Source organism: Danio rerio, chromosome 11 (genome assembly GCF_052040795.2).
Source record: "Danio rerio strain M-AB ecotype USA chromosome 11, GRCz13ab, whole genome shotgun sequence".
Taxonomy (NCBI): domain Eukaryota; kingdom Metazoa; phylum Chordata; class Actinopteri; order Cypriniformes; family Danionidae; genus Danio; species Danio rerio.
The window spans coordinates 23,635,131-23,652,980 of record NC_141031.1 but is presented as its reverse complement, the minus strand read 5'-3'; the positions used below and the strand labels follow the sequence as shown (position 1 = coordinate 23,652,980).

General features: G+C 35.7%; 1 protein-coding gene and 1 long non-coding RNA gene across 3 annotated transcripts in view; one reads left to right on the top strand and one right to left on the bottom strand.

The window, feature by feature from the left end:
* mapkapk2a (MAPK activated protein kinase 2a) overlaps positions 1 to 15,744 on the top strand; it is a 64,484-nt gene extending 48,740 nt beyond the window's left edge. The window contains exons 3-10 of one of the 2 annotated variants that reach the window (XM_087271851.1): positions 10,386 to 10,553; positions 11,367 to 11,446; positions 11,525 to 11,651; positions 11,756 to 11,831; positions 11,971 to 12,095; positions 12,230 to 12,315; positions 12,417 to 12,497; positions 13,887 to 15,744. In XM_087271851.1, the coding sequence (XP_087127977.1) occupies positions 10,466 to 10,553; positions 11,367 to 11,446; positions 11,525 to 11,651; positions 11,756 to 11,831; positions 11,971 to 12,095; positions 12,230 to 12,315; positions 12,417 to 12,497; positions 13,887 to 14,033 (810 nt within the window). In that variant the 5' untranslated portion in view covers positions 10,386 to 10,465 and the 3' untranslated portion in view covers positions 14,034 to 15,744. 2 annotated transcript variants of the gene reach the window in all.
* Positions 1 to 17,850, bottom strand: part of LOC147841777 (uncharacterized) — a 384,887-nt gene that overhangs the window by 106,553 nt on the left and 260,484 nt on the right. The window lies entirely within an intron of this gene.

The following is a 17,850-nucleotide window of genomic DNA, read 5'->3' as shown; positions in this document are numbered from 1 at the left end:
GCATTTAATGTCAAATACGAAAGTGAAAGCATGCTGAAATATTATCTGTAAATTTCCCGAACTGCAGTCTTGGTTTATCTGTTAGCTTATATTGCATAATTCTAGCAAACAGCTATGTATGACAAAGTCTTACCTCTGATTTTTATTTGATCACTATGTCTGTAGGTGTCACCGTTCAAAATTAAAGTGCAAATTTATGTTTATAATGTCTTATTGCTCATCTTCATAAATTAAAATAAGGGTGCATGACAGCTGAGCAGGACTCTAAAAATAAACCGCGTAACTCTAACCAATGTGATAAGAGTTTACTCGCATGTGTCTTGTTTTGGTCCATTTAGAAACTTTCCCATGTGAAAGCAAACCACATCAAAAACAAATTGCAACAATGTAATTCCTGTTTTGGAACAAAACAATGAATCTAAAGTTGTGAAAGCACTCTTAATCTAAAGCTCAACTGCTGAATCTTTCAAAGACAACACATTAGACTAAAGTCTAGCCTTCTTTTTATGTGAATACCTTGGTGGGCATAATGGGTTGGATGTAATATTGTGCTAGATTTTGTACAAAAGAGATTTGCACATGAAGCTGTTTAAATGAGTCTGAGCCCCTGTTTTCTTATAAGATTAAACCCCTTGTAGCATATTAAAATTTACAATACAGACATGTTCATTTCATTATGTATTTACCTTGTAAAAAAAGTAATAGAAATACTGATATAATATTAATCAATTAGTGACTTCAGGTTAAAGGAAAATAGCAAAAGTACTGAAGCAGCACTAAAATGTATTCAAATTAAAGTACAAGTTCAAGTTTTTTTATAGTAATTTGAATATTGTTAATTAGTTAATTTACACCACATTTTATATATTGCATATAGAGGTATTATGAAAGGGGGTATACCATTAAACTAGGGTATACAGTATATATACCCTAGTATAGCATTTCTAGAAAGTGAATGTGATTCTCGTAAGATGCAGTCTAACATCAAAGCAAGCTAAATGACCTCATATATGTGCATGTACTGCATATCTCCCTTGAGCTTGAACTGAATGCGTACTATTTGCATGGAGGAGCATTATTTGGCACTAGTTTTATGCTGAGTATCCTCTTCTGTATGTTAATGTATGTCATTATCTTGTCTAGTTTCAACATGATTTGGCCAGTTGAAAAGAGTGGTTTCACTAAAACATCAAAGTGATGTGCTTTGAACCTGAATTCACACACCTTGATTGTATCAGATATGATGATGTGAGGATCAGAAATCACACCTTCCTGTTTCCATTTCTTTGATTTGACTTCCCTTGGTGTCTCGCATGCGCTGACTCGAACATTTTCTTTACCGACCGTTTTGTGAAGTCAGAAACCTGTCACCATTGCTCATCAGCAGATATGAGTTTATGTGAATTTCTAGGCTTTTAGGGAAAAGATTCATTTTTTAAAAATTCTTCATTACTCATTTTTTTCGTTTACTCAAACTTTAAGAAAAAAAAAATGGTTGAAAGTGTTTGAGTGGAGTTTATCTTTAGATTTCAGGAAAAATCTTTTGTTGAAAATGAAGAATAGTTATTGTGGGTTAATGCTTTTTACCATGTTGTCAGCCAGTACTTGGCTTTATGCTTACAGGCTACATCATTAGGCACACCTCTTCAGTTGCCTCTTTAATCTGTTCCTGCACCTTTTTTATGTTGCCAGCCACTACCAGCATTTCTGTTGATTTTCACCTAAATTTGATGACCCTTAAGATATATTTGCTATGTATATATGACCTTACAGTGCTTCCCACACATAGACTTTATTATTTCCTTTATTTAGCCAGGAGATCACATTGAGACAGTACCATCTCTTCTTCCAGATTATCCAGTGGAAAATGTTCTCTCGCTCTGCACGTTTCCTACAGCTGGTTCTGTGTGTGCGAGAACAGTCAACACTCACACAATCACATGCTCTGCAGACCCACTGAGACGTGTTTTTTGCGACAAAATGCTCCCGACTGTAATTTCCGAATCTCCTAAAATGTCTGGGGGTTTTAGTTTCGCTTTCTAAAGTTGCTGTTATTTGTTTGCGTTTTTGCATTACCTTTTTGCAGCTGACTGTATGCACACAGATGCGAGAGAAACATTAAATGATTGATTAATCATTGTATAAACAACTCTGATAAGCTTTACTATATACTCGGAGAGAACAAAATATATTGGCTGCAAAATATTTGTACACCATTAGAAATGGGTAATCAACTTATTTGCCTTATTTAAATGACTTTTTCTAGTAATTGTTATTTTTAGCAATGTTTATTTTTATAAAATGTATTTGTTATTTATTTCTCATTTGCTGTATATTTTATGAATTTGATGAAGTTAATTTATTACACTTTTCTTTTTACATATCTAAAATGCTTTGCAATATTGTACTGTGTCATGCCAATAAAGCAACTTTAAAGACAGAGTAGCCTTTGCCTGTCAATGGGCAGACAAAGAAGAAATAGTGGATTTTTTTTTTTTTAAATATCTTTAACCCATTGAAAACAAAAGGTATATAACAATGCCACAGTATTTAAAAAAATATAGTTTAATCTTTTTTCTTTTCTTTTTTTTTTTTGTTGCATGTAGTTAACTCATTATGTTGTGTGGATGTTTCAGTCAGGCTACTACCACAAGGGTATTTCAAGCGTGGGAAGCACCGCCTTATAATATATCAAAATAAACAACCAAGCTTCTGCTTTTAAAAAAAAAAAAAAAAAAAAACTTAAATCTTAATGTGTTCATGTTTTATCACCTGCAGCTAGGTTTCAGTAAAATGTTTACTTAATACTAAAGACAGTGAAAAATTCTCAAAGTAGTGCTATTTTAAGATTTTATATATCGTCCAGATTAGTGGGACCAGATCATTTAACTTTTGACGATCCCTGATGAAGAAAGGACAAATGCGATGAAAAGTGAGTCCGAATAATGTGCTATTGTCTATTTGACACAGGGTTCTAAGGCGCAATCACTATTCTATGGTTTGTTTTTTTCTCTATAGTTTAGCCAGAGCTGCTAAAACATAAGTGTTGATTTTTTTTGGTTCTCCTGGGTGCAGGACTTTATTGATAATCATAATTGACCATTAGAAGGACATGGTTATCTGTTATCATTATCGACACACACACACACACAATCATTTCTCTGGTTTACAGAGAATAGTGCAAGAAAAATAAGAATTTACACTGAGTTGCAGTTCTGTGGGTAAAGGTGGCTCTTTGACGAGGTCAGAGGAGAATGACCAGAAACGCAATAACTACTAATTTCAACAGAAGAGTATCTCTGAATCCATGGCGTCGTGTAAAATCTGGAAACAGACCCAAGAACATTTTGCAACATTTGGATGTAAACAAAATTTGGTGTAATCAGCACAAAAATGTTATCAGCGACGGCCTACTTCACGTCTTAATCTGATTTTTTAGTTCGATTATGACTTTAATCAGATTAAATTTAGCAAAAATCTCGGTTTACATGGTAGAATCTTAATCAGAGTATTGTCTTAATTACATTAAAATCAAATTCTTGGTGTCCATGTAAACATGCTCTCTATTTCAAGCTGCCAGTGGAGTGTCAGAGTATAAAAAGGTCTGTAATGAGCAATATTTCTGCTTCTATGCATCATAGTTTTATTATTGAACTTTTTTTTTTTTTTTTACTATTTTCTTGTATTTTTGATATGGGAGACATTGCTGTCTGAAAGATAACTTCTAACACGGACTTCTGACAGTCAAATTGAGCTGTTTCTAGTTTGTAGCAAGTACTACAACAGGTTACATGTGTTTAGTGTAGAGCTGGGCGATATGGCAAAAAAAAATTATCACGATAATTTTTTTCATATCAGTCGATATTGATCTCGATAAATGTATAATCTTTATATCTATCAATCATATAAGATTTTCAGCATGCCAATCGCTTTGTGCAGCTGATTTAACACATTTAGTAAAATGTTTTAGCTGTCTGACAAAATAAATAATAAAATAATAAACAAAAGAACAATCTTAATTCTGCATTTACTTGTTCAAGTTTTCAACAACCAAAGACATTGTCTACAAGCTATTGGATATTATTGTTCAACATCAGAAAAAAAAAAAATAAACCCGATTTGGAACAACGTGAGTTAATAGTCACAGAGTTTTCAGTTTTGGATGAACTCTCCTTTTAATGGTGAGTATGGTGAATTTAGGGTGAAACATACTTTAATATATTTTATTTAGGGATGCTAATGATTACTTGATCTATTGATTGTTGATAACACTTTAATTGATAGACCTTATCGATGACTGATTAGGCATGGACATGTAAAGGTTTAGTTATGCTTTGTGCTGAGACGGGTCCACGCATTACATCATCAAGTGTGTGCAGTTTACCTTACTTATGCTGTCACCCTCTTGAAATCCCATATTGCGGGTCACATAAAACCTTGTTATGCGCATATCTCCGATATATCCATGCGTGTTTTAACTAAATTTGTATGACAGACTAGCACAAATAGGCGTATGCAGACTCTCAATGTACAAATCACAGATCACAACGAAAACATGTGGGGAGCCAGCCGGGGAGCCTCCATTTACAAAGGGAGCTTCTGAGCGCCATCCAAGTTTATTCTTCCGAGGTAACTCAAGAAATCAGTGCTCCGAAAAGACTGTCCAGTTCATGCTGCTCAGGCCACGCTTAGTTAATGAATTAAAATGAAACCGTGAAAATAGTTTAATGGACTGTTTTGCCGCTAAAGCATATAGCGGGCTTGTGTTAAAGAGCTTCACCTCAGATGTTATTCGTTCCTCTTGTTTATGCTGTAGATATCTGACTAACAAAATATACATCAAAATTAAGGTACACATTATACAAAACGAAATTCGTTACAACAAGATACATTTTCAAGGAAATATGTTTATATTTATTAAGTTCGTGTCCCCCTTAAACAGCTGCGGGTGGAAGATGCTTTGCTCCGTGGAAAAAAAGAGCTGTTGCTGTTGTAAACGTCTGTCATTTGCTGCATTTTTAATATGTCGTTATTTTAAAGATTATGTCTTGAGCATCTGATTTCTCCTCTGTGATTATGTCCTTTAAATATATAAAGGCTGGTTCTTTTACCGTCGATGAGAGACAATAGTGGTATTACAGATTTCAAAACAAATATTTTATTAAAAAGGAAACATAAGCTTGGTATCAAAAGATCTTATTATTGTCTTAACAAATACCCTTAAATGATGCAGGCTGGAGTTTACAGCAAGCATCAAGTGTTCATTGAGATGTGATTGAGATTGTATTGTCTGTCATGTCTTTCGTCTGTCTTTTTTGTTTTGTTTTTTTCTCGTAAGGCTACGCTTTCAAAAATGATGACATGAGACTCTGCTGGGTAGCTGCACTGGTTTGCCAACACTTGTTTATGTCTATAATTTCTTAGCATCTTTATAAGGGTGGTCTTGTTTTACATGGTGAAACAGGTCGTGGTGTTGCCTGCTTTTGATGACAGGAGTCGTCTAAGCAATTTGCGGTGCACGTTGCTCTGTTTTGTGTCGGATAGCAAAAAATGAAGTAGCTCATGAAGTAGTGATGTTTCTTGTCAACAATGTCTGTGACTGACCTTTTTTACCTTATTTCTTTCTTACTCCTTTCAGTGCAACTAACACTGTATGGCTGTAAACTTGTATGGCGTGCAGCAGTCGGAAGGGCAGGCTGCAAAATGCTTGCGCAACGTTACGCATAGTGCGTAAATATTATCGAGCAATTATCGAACTGTCATTATCGTTTTATCGAAAAATTATATATCGTGATAATTATCGATATCGAATTATCGCCCGGCCCTAGTTTAGTGTAAGTGTTTTTAGCTCTTTTTAATTTTAAAGAGCCCATATTATACATGAAATAGGGTCATATCTTGGTTGTAAGGGTCTCCAACAACAGTTTAATATGCATGCAAGGTCAAAAAACACTTTCATGGTCTTATAATCTGCATTTATTTTTACCTAATTATCCCAGCGACTCCTGTATGAATCGTTCAGGGATTCATTTGTTCCCAAACCCCTCAGCGCGAAGCTAATCTGCGCTGATTGGACCGATGACAGTCTGTTGCGATTGGTCGACTGCCTTCAGTCAGAGAGTGAAATGCCAAACAGCTAATCAGCAATATAAAAGTAATCACAGTTCATACACGCTCGATAGTGTAGGCGTGGATTTTAGCTGCCAGTGGGTCAATGTAAATGCAGACTATGGACTTGAAAATACAGACGACTGACTATTTTATTGAACAAAAACTCCAAAAAAAGTTGAGGAGATCTCCTAGCTTCTCACTCTGCTCTTTTCACAGACACACACACACACACACACACACACACACACACACACACACACTCACACACACGCACTTAACCCTGCTCCGGACGACAACGCACGCACGCGCGCACACACACACACACACACACACACACACACACACACACACACACACCTCCGGACGACAGCGCGCGCACACACACAGACACACACACACTTACTCCCCGTCCACGGAGCTCCGTTAACGCAGCACGCGTCGCGTTTTTAACGTGACTTTGCACACGATAAGAGAATATAGCCAGTTAACCTGATACAGTACACTCGGTTACAAGTAACAAATCACAACTAAATACATTTGCAAGCTAGAGTCAACGAGGCAACTTTAATCGCACGTACTTACACTTGAGAAATGGAGGAAGAAACCCATCCTGACGTCTATCAGTAAGTTACTGATCCTTCCTTTAACAAACGCTGATGAAGTATTCTTTGTAGCATGTAGCTTCCAGAAGTTTCCAGTAGTTTCCAACTGCTTGGCTATAATGCTGAGGTTTCATCTTTGGGTAGAGACTCTATAATATCCATCTGCAGTGTGACTTCAATCGACCGGCATGTTTGTGTGCGTGTGTGTGTGTGTGTCTCGGTTTCTGCGTCAGAGGGCGGGGCCTCAGGTTTGAAATCTCCCGGGTTTGCGCGTGCACGTGAATAACTTGGTTTCGTTCGTACGTCATGGCGAAACACCTAATGAATCCGTATCAAGGCGACTCGTTTGAAGCACTATGAGTCGACTCTTTTTTAGATGAATCAACCGTTTTAAACACTGTACACTAACAGATTTAAGCCTTAGCTGGATACTCCACTTCACTTAGAGCTGTGTTACACACTACATGGAGGGGAATTTTCAAAAACCCATAATATGGGCTCTTTAACTCTTGATCAATTTGTGGAAGGTCAACTATGTGTGTAATCTGGAAGTTGCTAACACTCGTGTGTTCTCTGAGTGTCTTCATCTTATGTATGTAGTAGAGAATATGATGCTTTGATTCCACTTGACATCTCCTTGCTGTACATTTCCACGTTTTTGTACAATAAACGATGTATATTCCTGCCTTGCTTTTATTTAATACAGGAAAACTTCACTTGATGCGGGTATTCATAAGAAGGCATTGATATGAAGTAGATTTTTTTGCATGCTTATTACAACTGTTATTAAGTGCCATTCACTCACTTGGCATTTTAAAAGCAGAGGTGACTTCACATAAACAAATACATCATAAGCTGTCTTTGTCATGACAACTTTTCATTTCCTGTCAGAAGAATGATTGTCATTAGGCTATTATAATGATCATTACATTTTTCTGATTGCTTTGGGTTTTTTCTTTGTTTTTGCTTTTGTTAGTAGAACAAACTAAATTTGTCATTTAACTTTTCTTATTAAGTTTCAATACTCTGTCAAATCATATTATAACAGCACCAATAAAATGCAAGGACATTTTATTGTCAAATGAGCAGTATAGTTGTGGTCAAGATAAATATTAATGATGCTGTTATAAAATTCATGGTACCATTATTTTGGCCTCATGACAATCATGTTTATTACAGATTTATGGAAAGTTATGCTGGCGTGATAATGTTATCATGAAATAGATATCTCAAACAATGCCATCTTTGCATTTATAATGACATAACTAAAAGAATGAGATGAAATAACTGTTGTCATTAGCATGCAATCTCATTCATATTCAGATTAATGACAGTTTAATTTATAAAGGTTTCATGATCGTCTTATGAATACCCACGTCAAGCAAAGTGTTAGCTTTTAATTATTTTTAAATGTAATTCATCCCATTTTGGCTCTTTACAAGCAAATTGTAACACTGTTTATATTTGTACAATGACAATACAATGAATAGACAGTCTAGGACATTATTTTATCAGGATAGTGATAGTGATTCATCAGTGATGCAATATTTCATGCATCATTTTGATGCAAGAGACTCAATAGGGGAAGTGTAGTAGTATTTCTTAAGAAACCATTTCTTATTTGTCTAGTGAGGAGACTCCAGAGATGAGCTGTAGTCATTGTAGATCAGTAACTTCTTATGTTATCATATCATACAGACTACAGAAGATCATGAATGGATTACAAGAAAACCAGCTACTCAGCACACAGGAAACAAGATCTACAGGTCATCAGAACTGAGTGTATGGGAGGTGCTGTGGTGGAAAATGCCAACACTTATGTTCAGCTACAAATATGGCTTTTCTGAGAAAAATTACACATTGAGTTGTTGGCGCAAATTTGCCTTGTTGCTTTCTACAAAAAACTGCATGCCTTTCACAATCGACGCTTCACTTTTTTGTAAGCACTCAGCTGCCATGCATATCAGATGATAGATGGGATGTAAACGTTTGGGGGTTAGCGAGATTGAAAGCGGTAAAAATAGATGTTGTGGTTGTTCATAGCATCTTCTTATTGTGAGTTAGGATTTCTCAGACAAACTCAGTGCATTTTTTTTTTTTCTATTTCTGTCAGACGTTTGGTTTCTCATGAAACTCACTGCAGTTCTAGGTGAGCTGTAGAAATGAAACTCCCCTCACGCCGTGGCTCTTTGAGGAGATAGGAGAACTGCATGTTTCTTTTGTGTGTACACTGTTAACAGCGCATTTTGCACCCTCACGCAATATGCTTCACCATTGCAATAACGAAGGTGCTAATGTCACATTAAGTAGGCTAAATATACTTTTGAGCACATTAGAGTCTTAACTATGCAGATGCTTTTACTCTGTAGCCATTTTTTTCATTCTTACCTTGTCTTCCTGTCTTTTCTGATGATGAGTCTAAGCCCAATGAACTAATTTCTGGCAACTGGCAAGTTTTCAAGAAATGAAGCTCACCCGACTTGCACACATTGTAGTGGTTTGTGTGTAATCGGAAATGATAACCACAATGATTACATGGGGACAAAGGTGAAAAGATCCCCCCTTTATGTGGTTTTAGATGTGTTTCATCTAGTCAGTTTTCAGTGCTGGGTCAGCACGTACATCTCTGGCAGATTACACAAAGAAATCTACTTTTCTAAGATTTTTAGAAGAAAACTTACCACAGCTGCTTGTTGCGTTTTCTGTTTTAAGTCCTCTGAAGTTGAGCTGAATATGCTGCGACTTGTCAGATGTTTAAAAATTATTTTATTTTATTATTATTGTTGTTGTTGTTTTTATTATTCCCATTGTTGTAATTATTAGTAGTATTACATTAGAAACACTAACAAACCAAGAAGACAAGCTAGTTCTTCATGCCCACTCTCTGCATTTATTTAATTTCAGAGAAGGCAGGGTGTCATTAAAGTCTTAATTTCTTACTTTCTAAATCACAATATTAGACTTTAAAATGTATTAAATTCACCAAATTATTGTCTTGTAGGTCTTAAATAATTTTAAACAGGCCTTAATTTTTCTTTGTTACAACCTTTCCCAGTACTAGGTTGCAGCTGGAAGGGCACCTGCTGTGTAAAACATATGCCAGAGTAGTTGGCAGTTCATTCCGCCGTGGCAAAAGTCAAAGGAAAATGAATGAATGTAAAGCTACCTATCGATCCAACACACAACAATACATCTCAATAAAATACTTAGCCAACCTACATTCATAACTAATATTTAGTTTTCAAAGAGTTTTTGAATAGACGCTAGGGTCTGCTTGTTTTCACAGATTGTTTAATATATATTTAACGAATATATATATATATATATATATATATATATATATATATATATATATATATATATATATATATATATATATATATAACATACATACATATATAATATTACGAATATGTTTTACTTATATTATGAATATATAAAATATAAGAAATAACTATTTAGACTTAGTTTTTTTTTGATGGGGCAATACATATTTTTTCTGCTTGGCCATTTAAAAAAAGTGTTTGGTCCAATTCAAGTCTGATTTTTCATTCTTCATGGTCTTAAAAAAAATCTTAAAGTCTTACATTTGTCTTGGTGAAACCTGCAGAAACCCTGGAAGGATAACCTGTGTCATTTTTTCTCACTTTATCTTTTCTTAATAGCCAACAGGTTAACAAGCTAAATATTTATATATTATTTCTCCACCAATCCAAACTTTGTGAGGTGCCTGCTAATTTTTTTGTGTGTGCATGTGTTTTTGTTTGTTTTGTAGTATGGACGGAGGTGAGCTCTTCAGTCGGATCCAGGATAGAGGGGACCAGGCATTCACTGAGAGAGGTACTGTTTTCTACTCTCTAATGCGGAGTTCAGACTGCCCAATTTTGACTCAGCAACAGGTTTTGTGAAATTGTCGACAAATGCCTAAAATCACAGGCAAAAATCGGTGCTCGTTCACGTGAGTAACAATCACGTGCATACACCTATGGGTATTTGGCGTGCTAAATATCTGGAGCTTCAAATCATCTCGTGTGAAATGTATTTTGATTAAAAATGGCATCGGCGATTACCTACAGCCAGAGAGCAGCATTCACAAGTGTGGGTATCTACAGGCTACGGGAAATTGGGGAAGAAGTTTAAAGTGCTCATTTTTTTAAAGTGCACCCATGTCTGTTTGACCTTGCATCTGAACAATATCCACAACGTGGTCAAAAAATAAAAATAAAAAAAGTTTGAGAAATTCCTCATTCCCTTCAAACCCTGGTGAGGAAATTGAGTAAATTTACTACCCCACTAAAGGCTTCTTTCTCATTATGTAGTTAATAACAAAAGATATACTACGTGTCCTCACATTGTTTCCATGCCACTTCTCGAGTGTGTTTGTCTCGGTCTGCAAACTACATCTTCCATCCAAAGTTGTTGGCGATTCTTCCTATTTTAAATTCATGCAGTGTATAACCCCCTGTCGATCTATTTTGCAGTGTAAACACAGCAACAACTGTGAGACCAGTACTTTTAATTTAAGCAGTCTGAACTCGGCCTAACTTTGCGAGGCTTATGCGTGTACATACATGTTTAGAAATGACAAAGTGATCATTAGGCCAAAATAATTGATTATTTTTTTTGCCAATTTGTTGTTTGTTGTCTGTACAGAGGCTTCTGATATTATGAAGAGCATAGGAGAGGCCATTCAGTATTTACATGCGATAAACATCGCACACAGAGACGTTAAGGTATGAGTTTTAAAATGACTTTTTTTTTATTTGTTTTTTTTGTCCTTAACTAATTATGTCTGAAAACTCACTTTGCAGCCAGAGAACCTTTTATATACCTCTAAAAGGCCAAACGCCCTTCTCAAACTGACAGACTTCGGATTTGCAAAGGAGACCACCACACACAACTCTCTGGCCACCCCCTGCTATACTCCTTATTATGTTGGTAAGAATATCAGAATCATTGAAACTTAAGTGTCAGTATTTAGATTCGTTCCCACTCATGAAACTTTTCCATTGTTAAGTATTTTCATCTTTTCCATGTTATAGCCCCAGAGGTGCTTGGTCCAGAAAAGTATGACAAGTCCTGTGACATGTGGTCTTTGGGTGTCATCATGTATATTCTGTAAGTGAATTTGTCTCATGTGTTTTGCTTGCTTGCATCATTTTGTTACTGTCTGGGCCTCTGTTTTAATGCTTTTCTCACTCCTGACCGTAGAAAATCTGTCTGATAGAGCTCAATTCTCACTTTATTCAACCTCCAGACTCTGCGGTTACCCTCCTTTCTATTCGAATCATGGATTGGCAATATCTCCTGGTATGAAGAAACGAATCCGAATGGGACAGTATGAGTTTCCAAATCCTGAGTGGTCGGAAGTGTCAGAGGAAGGTATATGTCAAGTTCCTGTTTTCTGAAAGAGACTTGAGAAACCGTTCCTAGAATGCTGTTATCTCAAGTATTGAAGTTTTGCACATTTCTAAGAATGATTATAGATTTGAATGACTCATTCTTCTTATTTATAGCCAAGCAGCTTATCAGAACATTACTGAAAACGGAGCCAACACAGAGGATGACCATAACAGAGTTTATGAACCACCCTTGGATCAATGTGAGTGTCAAAACAAATTATTTAATGGCCCCTCTGCTGTCTAGACATTTAGGTGACATATGGGCATTATATTTACCTTACCATGTTTTATGGTTCTTTAGCAATCAATGGAGGTTCCACAGACACCCCTACACACCAGCCGTGTTTTGAAAGAAGAGAAAGACACATGGGAAGATGTCAAGGTGAGGTCTCGCTCAATAAATAAAGCTTTATGTATTCTAATGTCATTCAGATACAAATTAGATTTTCTTTAAAAATTACCCTATTATGCTTTATAAAAGCTCATAGTTTGGTATAAGGGGTCTCCGACAACAGGCTGATAACATAGCAAGATCAAAAAACACTTTCATTGTCTTAAACTAAGCATTTATTTTTACCTGATTTCCCAATGTCTCCTATGGGATTTGTTCAACAATTAATTTTTTCCAAACCCTCCTTGCCCTGATGCTAATGTGTGGTTATTGGTCTAATGATCTGTTGTGTTGTGATTGGCCTACTGCATGTGAGTGGTCAGTGTTTGTCTGAAACAAAACATTTACCATGGCTTATCAAGACCGTGTTGAAGCAACAAGAAGCCATGGTATGGAGTATGTGTGTGAGCCCAATGCAGGAATGTATTAATAAAGCAATGCAGGTACACTGGCATATTGCTGTTTCAGAGTTGTCCAAACTCAGTCTTTAGGGGTTGTTGTCCTGCATATTTTAGTTCCAACCAAATTAAACGCATCTGTACCAGCTAATTAAGCTCTTTTTAGGTATACTAGAAACTTCTAGACAGGTTTGTTGAAGGAAGGAGTTAAACTATGCAGGACAGAGTTTAAACACCTCTACTTTGTTCCTAACCATAAATCCAAGTAATAACAACAGTATACACACAGTATTAATGGACTCAGACAAAAAAATAGTCATTTTGAACATTGATTGTGGTGGGTGGGAGCACCATCAAACCATTGAAATGAAAACGAATTGGTTCATAGCGCAGTGTTTTCTGTGTCTGGTGTAAACGCACAGCTGATGATGTCCTCTCATCAACAGACAACAGACCTTTTCTTTTTGTAACCTAAGCGGCATTCCTTCCATTTTCCACACAGGTTTAGATGCAATACATGAATAGCCTCATTGCCAGTTCACTGAAGTGATATAGTTGATATTGTTATACAAGCTGCAACCATTTTAATTATGATTCAGAGTAAGAAAAAGCTGGTCCAAAAACTGACATATTCTTCATGTCTATGTCTGGTAAAGCCCTATGTAATATTAAATAAATAATCATTGGAGCTGATCCTTCCTTTAAATAGCATTTGGACAGCAAATTTCACAATGACATGCAATCCCATCTCCTGCGATGTGGTATTTGAGGAAGAGGGGTACGTGTTTTCCTGGGTCTATGCATGCAACAAGCACCAGGGCAATGTTTTGTCCAGATCAATAACAAAATATTTAAACAACTCGAAGTCGACATTTTTTTTGGTTTTGTTTTCATTCACTTAGCTGTGTTACACACTGTATGGAAGGTCATTTTCCAAAACCCATCATAGGGACTCTTTATTGTTTATGTCTGTGTTTTACAGGAGGAAATGACTAGTGCCTTGGCAACAATGAGAGTCGACTATGAGCAAATCAAAATCAAGAGGATTGAAGACTCGACCAATCCGCTGCTGATAAAGAGGAGAAAGAAAACCACCGTAGCTCCTGAAAACGAGACTCCTGCTTGTTAAGGACACATTCGCACACGCACACACACAATTTGTGTTGAAAAGTTCAGTTTAAGGAAGCAATAACTCGGTGGAGTTTAAATTAGTTTATTTTTTAATATTTCCTTTTAATCACTCAGTCTCTGTAATTAATACATCACTTTGCTACCAAAAGAAAGGGGCTGTACAGTTCTCATACAAGTCTGTACATTTTGTGAAGCAGCCAACATCCACTAATTTGCTCCTTAAAAATGTTCACGTACTGTTTTTCACATGGTGTTCAATGGGTAATCAGAAGTTGTTATCCGTCTTTTCTATTTTATTTTATTTTTCTGTCCTTTTGTTTTAATCATAAGCCATTGGTACATGAGTTCATAAGTGTCACACACACCACTGTTTGTTTTAATGTCCCATTTTCAGCTACTGGGCAGCTTGTATAGTAAGTTTCCCGGTAGTAGAATGGTGGTTTGGTTTCCTTTATTGTGGTCAAGTTCTAAGGAGTGTACATGTAATGCCATCTTGCTGTTCGTTCTTCATTACATTAGCTTTTCTGCACTTCAATGCTCTTGAAGAAAGTCTAGTTCCAATAGACACTGTCAGTACAGTGTCTGGATGAAAGTGTATTTTTTAATGACTCTGAATGTAGACGCGCTCTGTTCTTTACTGTCTGTCAGTATTGTTCTGGGTCCTGTCAAGTAAAAAAAAAAAAGATAATTTTTGAGCTTTAGATCCAGTTAGCCTTACTTGGTCATCAGAAAAAGAAAGAAAATCATTTTGCCCTGATTTCACATTGGCATTTGATCAGGCTTATCATGGAAAGTCAGTCCAGCGAATTGTTTTTGGCTTAGTTCATGCTCGATGATATGCTTATTGCACACGGTTTTGAGTGCACAATGATTTGCCTTGAATGGATTCTATGCATATTTGTTTCCAGCTAGATTTTCATCAGAGATTTTTAAAGAATGTTAGCCCTTACTCTGGCATTTTAAAATCCAGATACCTAGTGAAATAATCAGTAGATATAGCCACCACAGTAGGCGAAGCCCGTTTGTATTTTTTTAAGTGTATAATGAATGATGAATTGGGCTGTCTGTGTAGGTGATGGTTGTTCATCTGTATCTTCACAATGCCAGTGTATATTTGTTAGTGTTGTCCGTTTTCCATGCCTACCATGCAGTAAGTGTTTGAATAGGAGCTGCTTATAGGTACCAGGTGTTTGATAAAGGAACAAAGAAATGCCCCCTTTGACTTGATTCTTCGAGTTCTGGAAATGTTTAGGGGATACAGGGAATCCTACGCATCCAACGTACTGATTTTAGCTGCACTGATAGATGTATGCTGAAAGGTTTGTTTTATTTTTTCTATATAGTCTTTTTTTAAAACTGTATATTCATATTTGTTGTGTGATTGACTCTTTTTAATAATGATTTTAATTCCCACAATCTTGAACATGCAAAGTCAGTATACTCCCAAATGACTTCAGTGCCCTTGCACACAATGCATCTTTCTGTCTGCAGTTTCTTTGTAATTGTCACTTTGTAGGAGCTTCCCCTTCCTTCATGCATTTGTTTCTCGAAGCAAGACTACAGTATCAGCCAAGTTGAAAAACAGACTTGAATTCCCACATTTAATACTAACAGGGAAAGGCAGGTGTATGTTCTGTTTTTAATGTTTAACTGCTGTACCTATGTCTTGGTTTGCTTCAACTTTGGATTAAAACACCAAAAAGCCCAAATGTCTGTCTCATTCAAATGAGTGTATCTGTTTAGACTGTCATTCTTAATGTGAACTATGTTTGGTCAATTGAGTTCTTATCTTCCTAAGCAAAGCAAGGTCTAAGGGGAACATACACATCCACTCTTCATTTATAATTTACTATCTTGCCTATTCACATTATTCTCTTAGTACAAGCAGGCGCAGCCATTTGAATCTTTTTGGCTCGAGACTTCCGGTCTTATTTACTCATATTCCATTTATTTTTAGACGTTAATAATGGATTGTTTTGTTGCTTGATGTTTCAAACTGATATTGAATTATTATAATATATTATTTTGTCTGTATAGTCATTCAAACACTTGTTTGTAGAGCAAGTAATTTGATCGTTTTCTGATGTTTATTATTTCTAGTCATTTATCCCATAGGCAACTGAATCGGAACTTCTAAAACAATCAGAAAAACTAAGAATAAGAATAACTAATCAAGGTGATCAAGACTACTATGGACTATTAAGCAGGTGTGAGTTGGTTGGAGCTAAACTAAGAGCTGCGGCCCTCCAGAAATCAAGTTTGAGACTATTGCTTTAAACTATTTTCTATTTTTTAATAGGAGAAGATAATTTTAGTTCGACCAAATGTATTAAAAGTTTAAAATCATGCTGCAAAATCATTTTATGTTTTACATTTGACAGATTTTCCACAAATAACAGACTGTTTTATACAAGAATGAAAAGGTAGATGTGATGTGGGAAAGTTTTTTTCTTTTTCTTTTTTTTATTTTATGTTTTGAATTTAATCTTTGAAATGAATCAGTCCAACAGATCCTAATCATCATTAAGCGACCAAGTTTGAGTTTGAATTGACTGGAGTTGTTTAAATGAACCCTTTTCACAGACTTTTATGATGTGTTTAATTGAATTTTAAATCTTGAAAGTTTATAATATATAAATGTTTTTTTTAATTATTTTAAATGTATATACATTTTATGTATTCATGCATGTCTTACATAATCTTTGCATCAAATTACAAAAAATGAATTTCCGCTTGTGCTAGTTATTTATAATGCAGCATAGGGGGCAGGGTGGTAAATTGTATCGGTCTCACATTTTTAAACCATTGTGGAATTTTTCTTTTATTATTTAAGCAAATGTTATTGTAAAAAAAAAAAATCACTGTGGTTTAACTTTACCCAACTACAACTTCTGCTAAGAAACCCGGAAGGGTTGTCGCCTATTTCCCGCTCAAACTCATCCTTACCCTTCACCATGCTCTAGTGAGCCGAAGACTATGAACGCAATCAGGTGAGGCGTCAGTGTATAGGCTACTCCAAGCTTGTCAATTAATATGGCTAGCTGAACCCCTTGAAGATGATTAACAAGCTTATGTATTCTTACGTTATTCACTTTTAAATGCTTAGCCTTGACAATGCCTGATAATTACCAACAAAGGAATGGAGCAAAAGTATAAAATATTTTAGCAAATTAAGCAAAATACGCTTAGGCTAGCGTAATTTTTTTTATATTAATTTATTTTTTTAACATAGACTATAACATAGACATGTTTAGTAGCTTAAAATGAGTAAACTACTTCCACTTATTCTCTTACTAGCTTTCTTAAAAGGTTGTTGGCCACGACAAAAAAGCTGATTAATTTAAAAGTCATCTTTCTGAAATACTATTTACTGCTGAAAATTGAAATGAACGCCTGCCACTATGATTAGGTGACCGTAAACGTAGACAATGTGAACATAGCCCACTGAGTCACACTAATGTTTAAGAAATTATTCATTTTCATGTTCTTAGTATATCATCCACGAAGGGAAATTACCCTTCTTAGTTTGCACTTCCACTTCTTCCCCTTTTTGTCCCCCTTAACAATGGCTAGAAATTAATAACTGAAAAATGAAACTGTTGGCAAAATTTGTCATAGCCTACCATTTTCATTAAAACTTGCAAGACTTGGTTTCACTGGAACAGAATTGGCTTATGTTATCAGTTAAGTCTTAGGAAATATCCAGCAGAACTGCAAAACAACTCTCATTCGATAGAACTGAAAATATTTAGATTGAAAACTAGGGTGGGCAGTGTGGTTTGAAATAATATTTAATATAATATTCCATAAAAGTT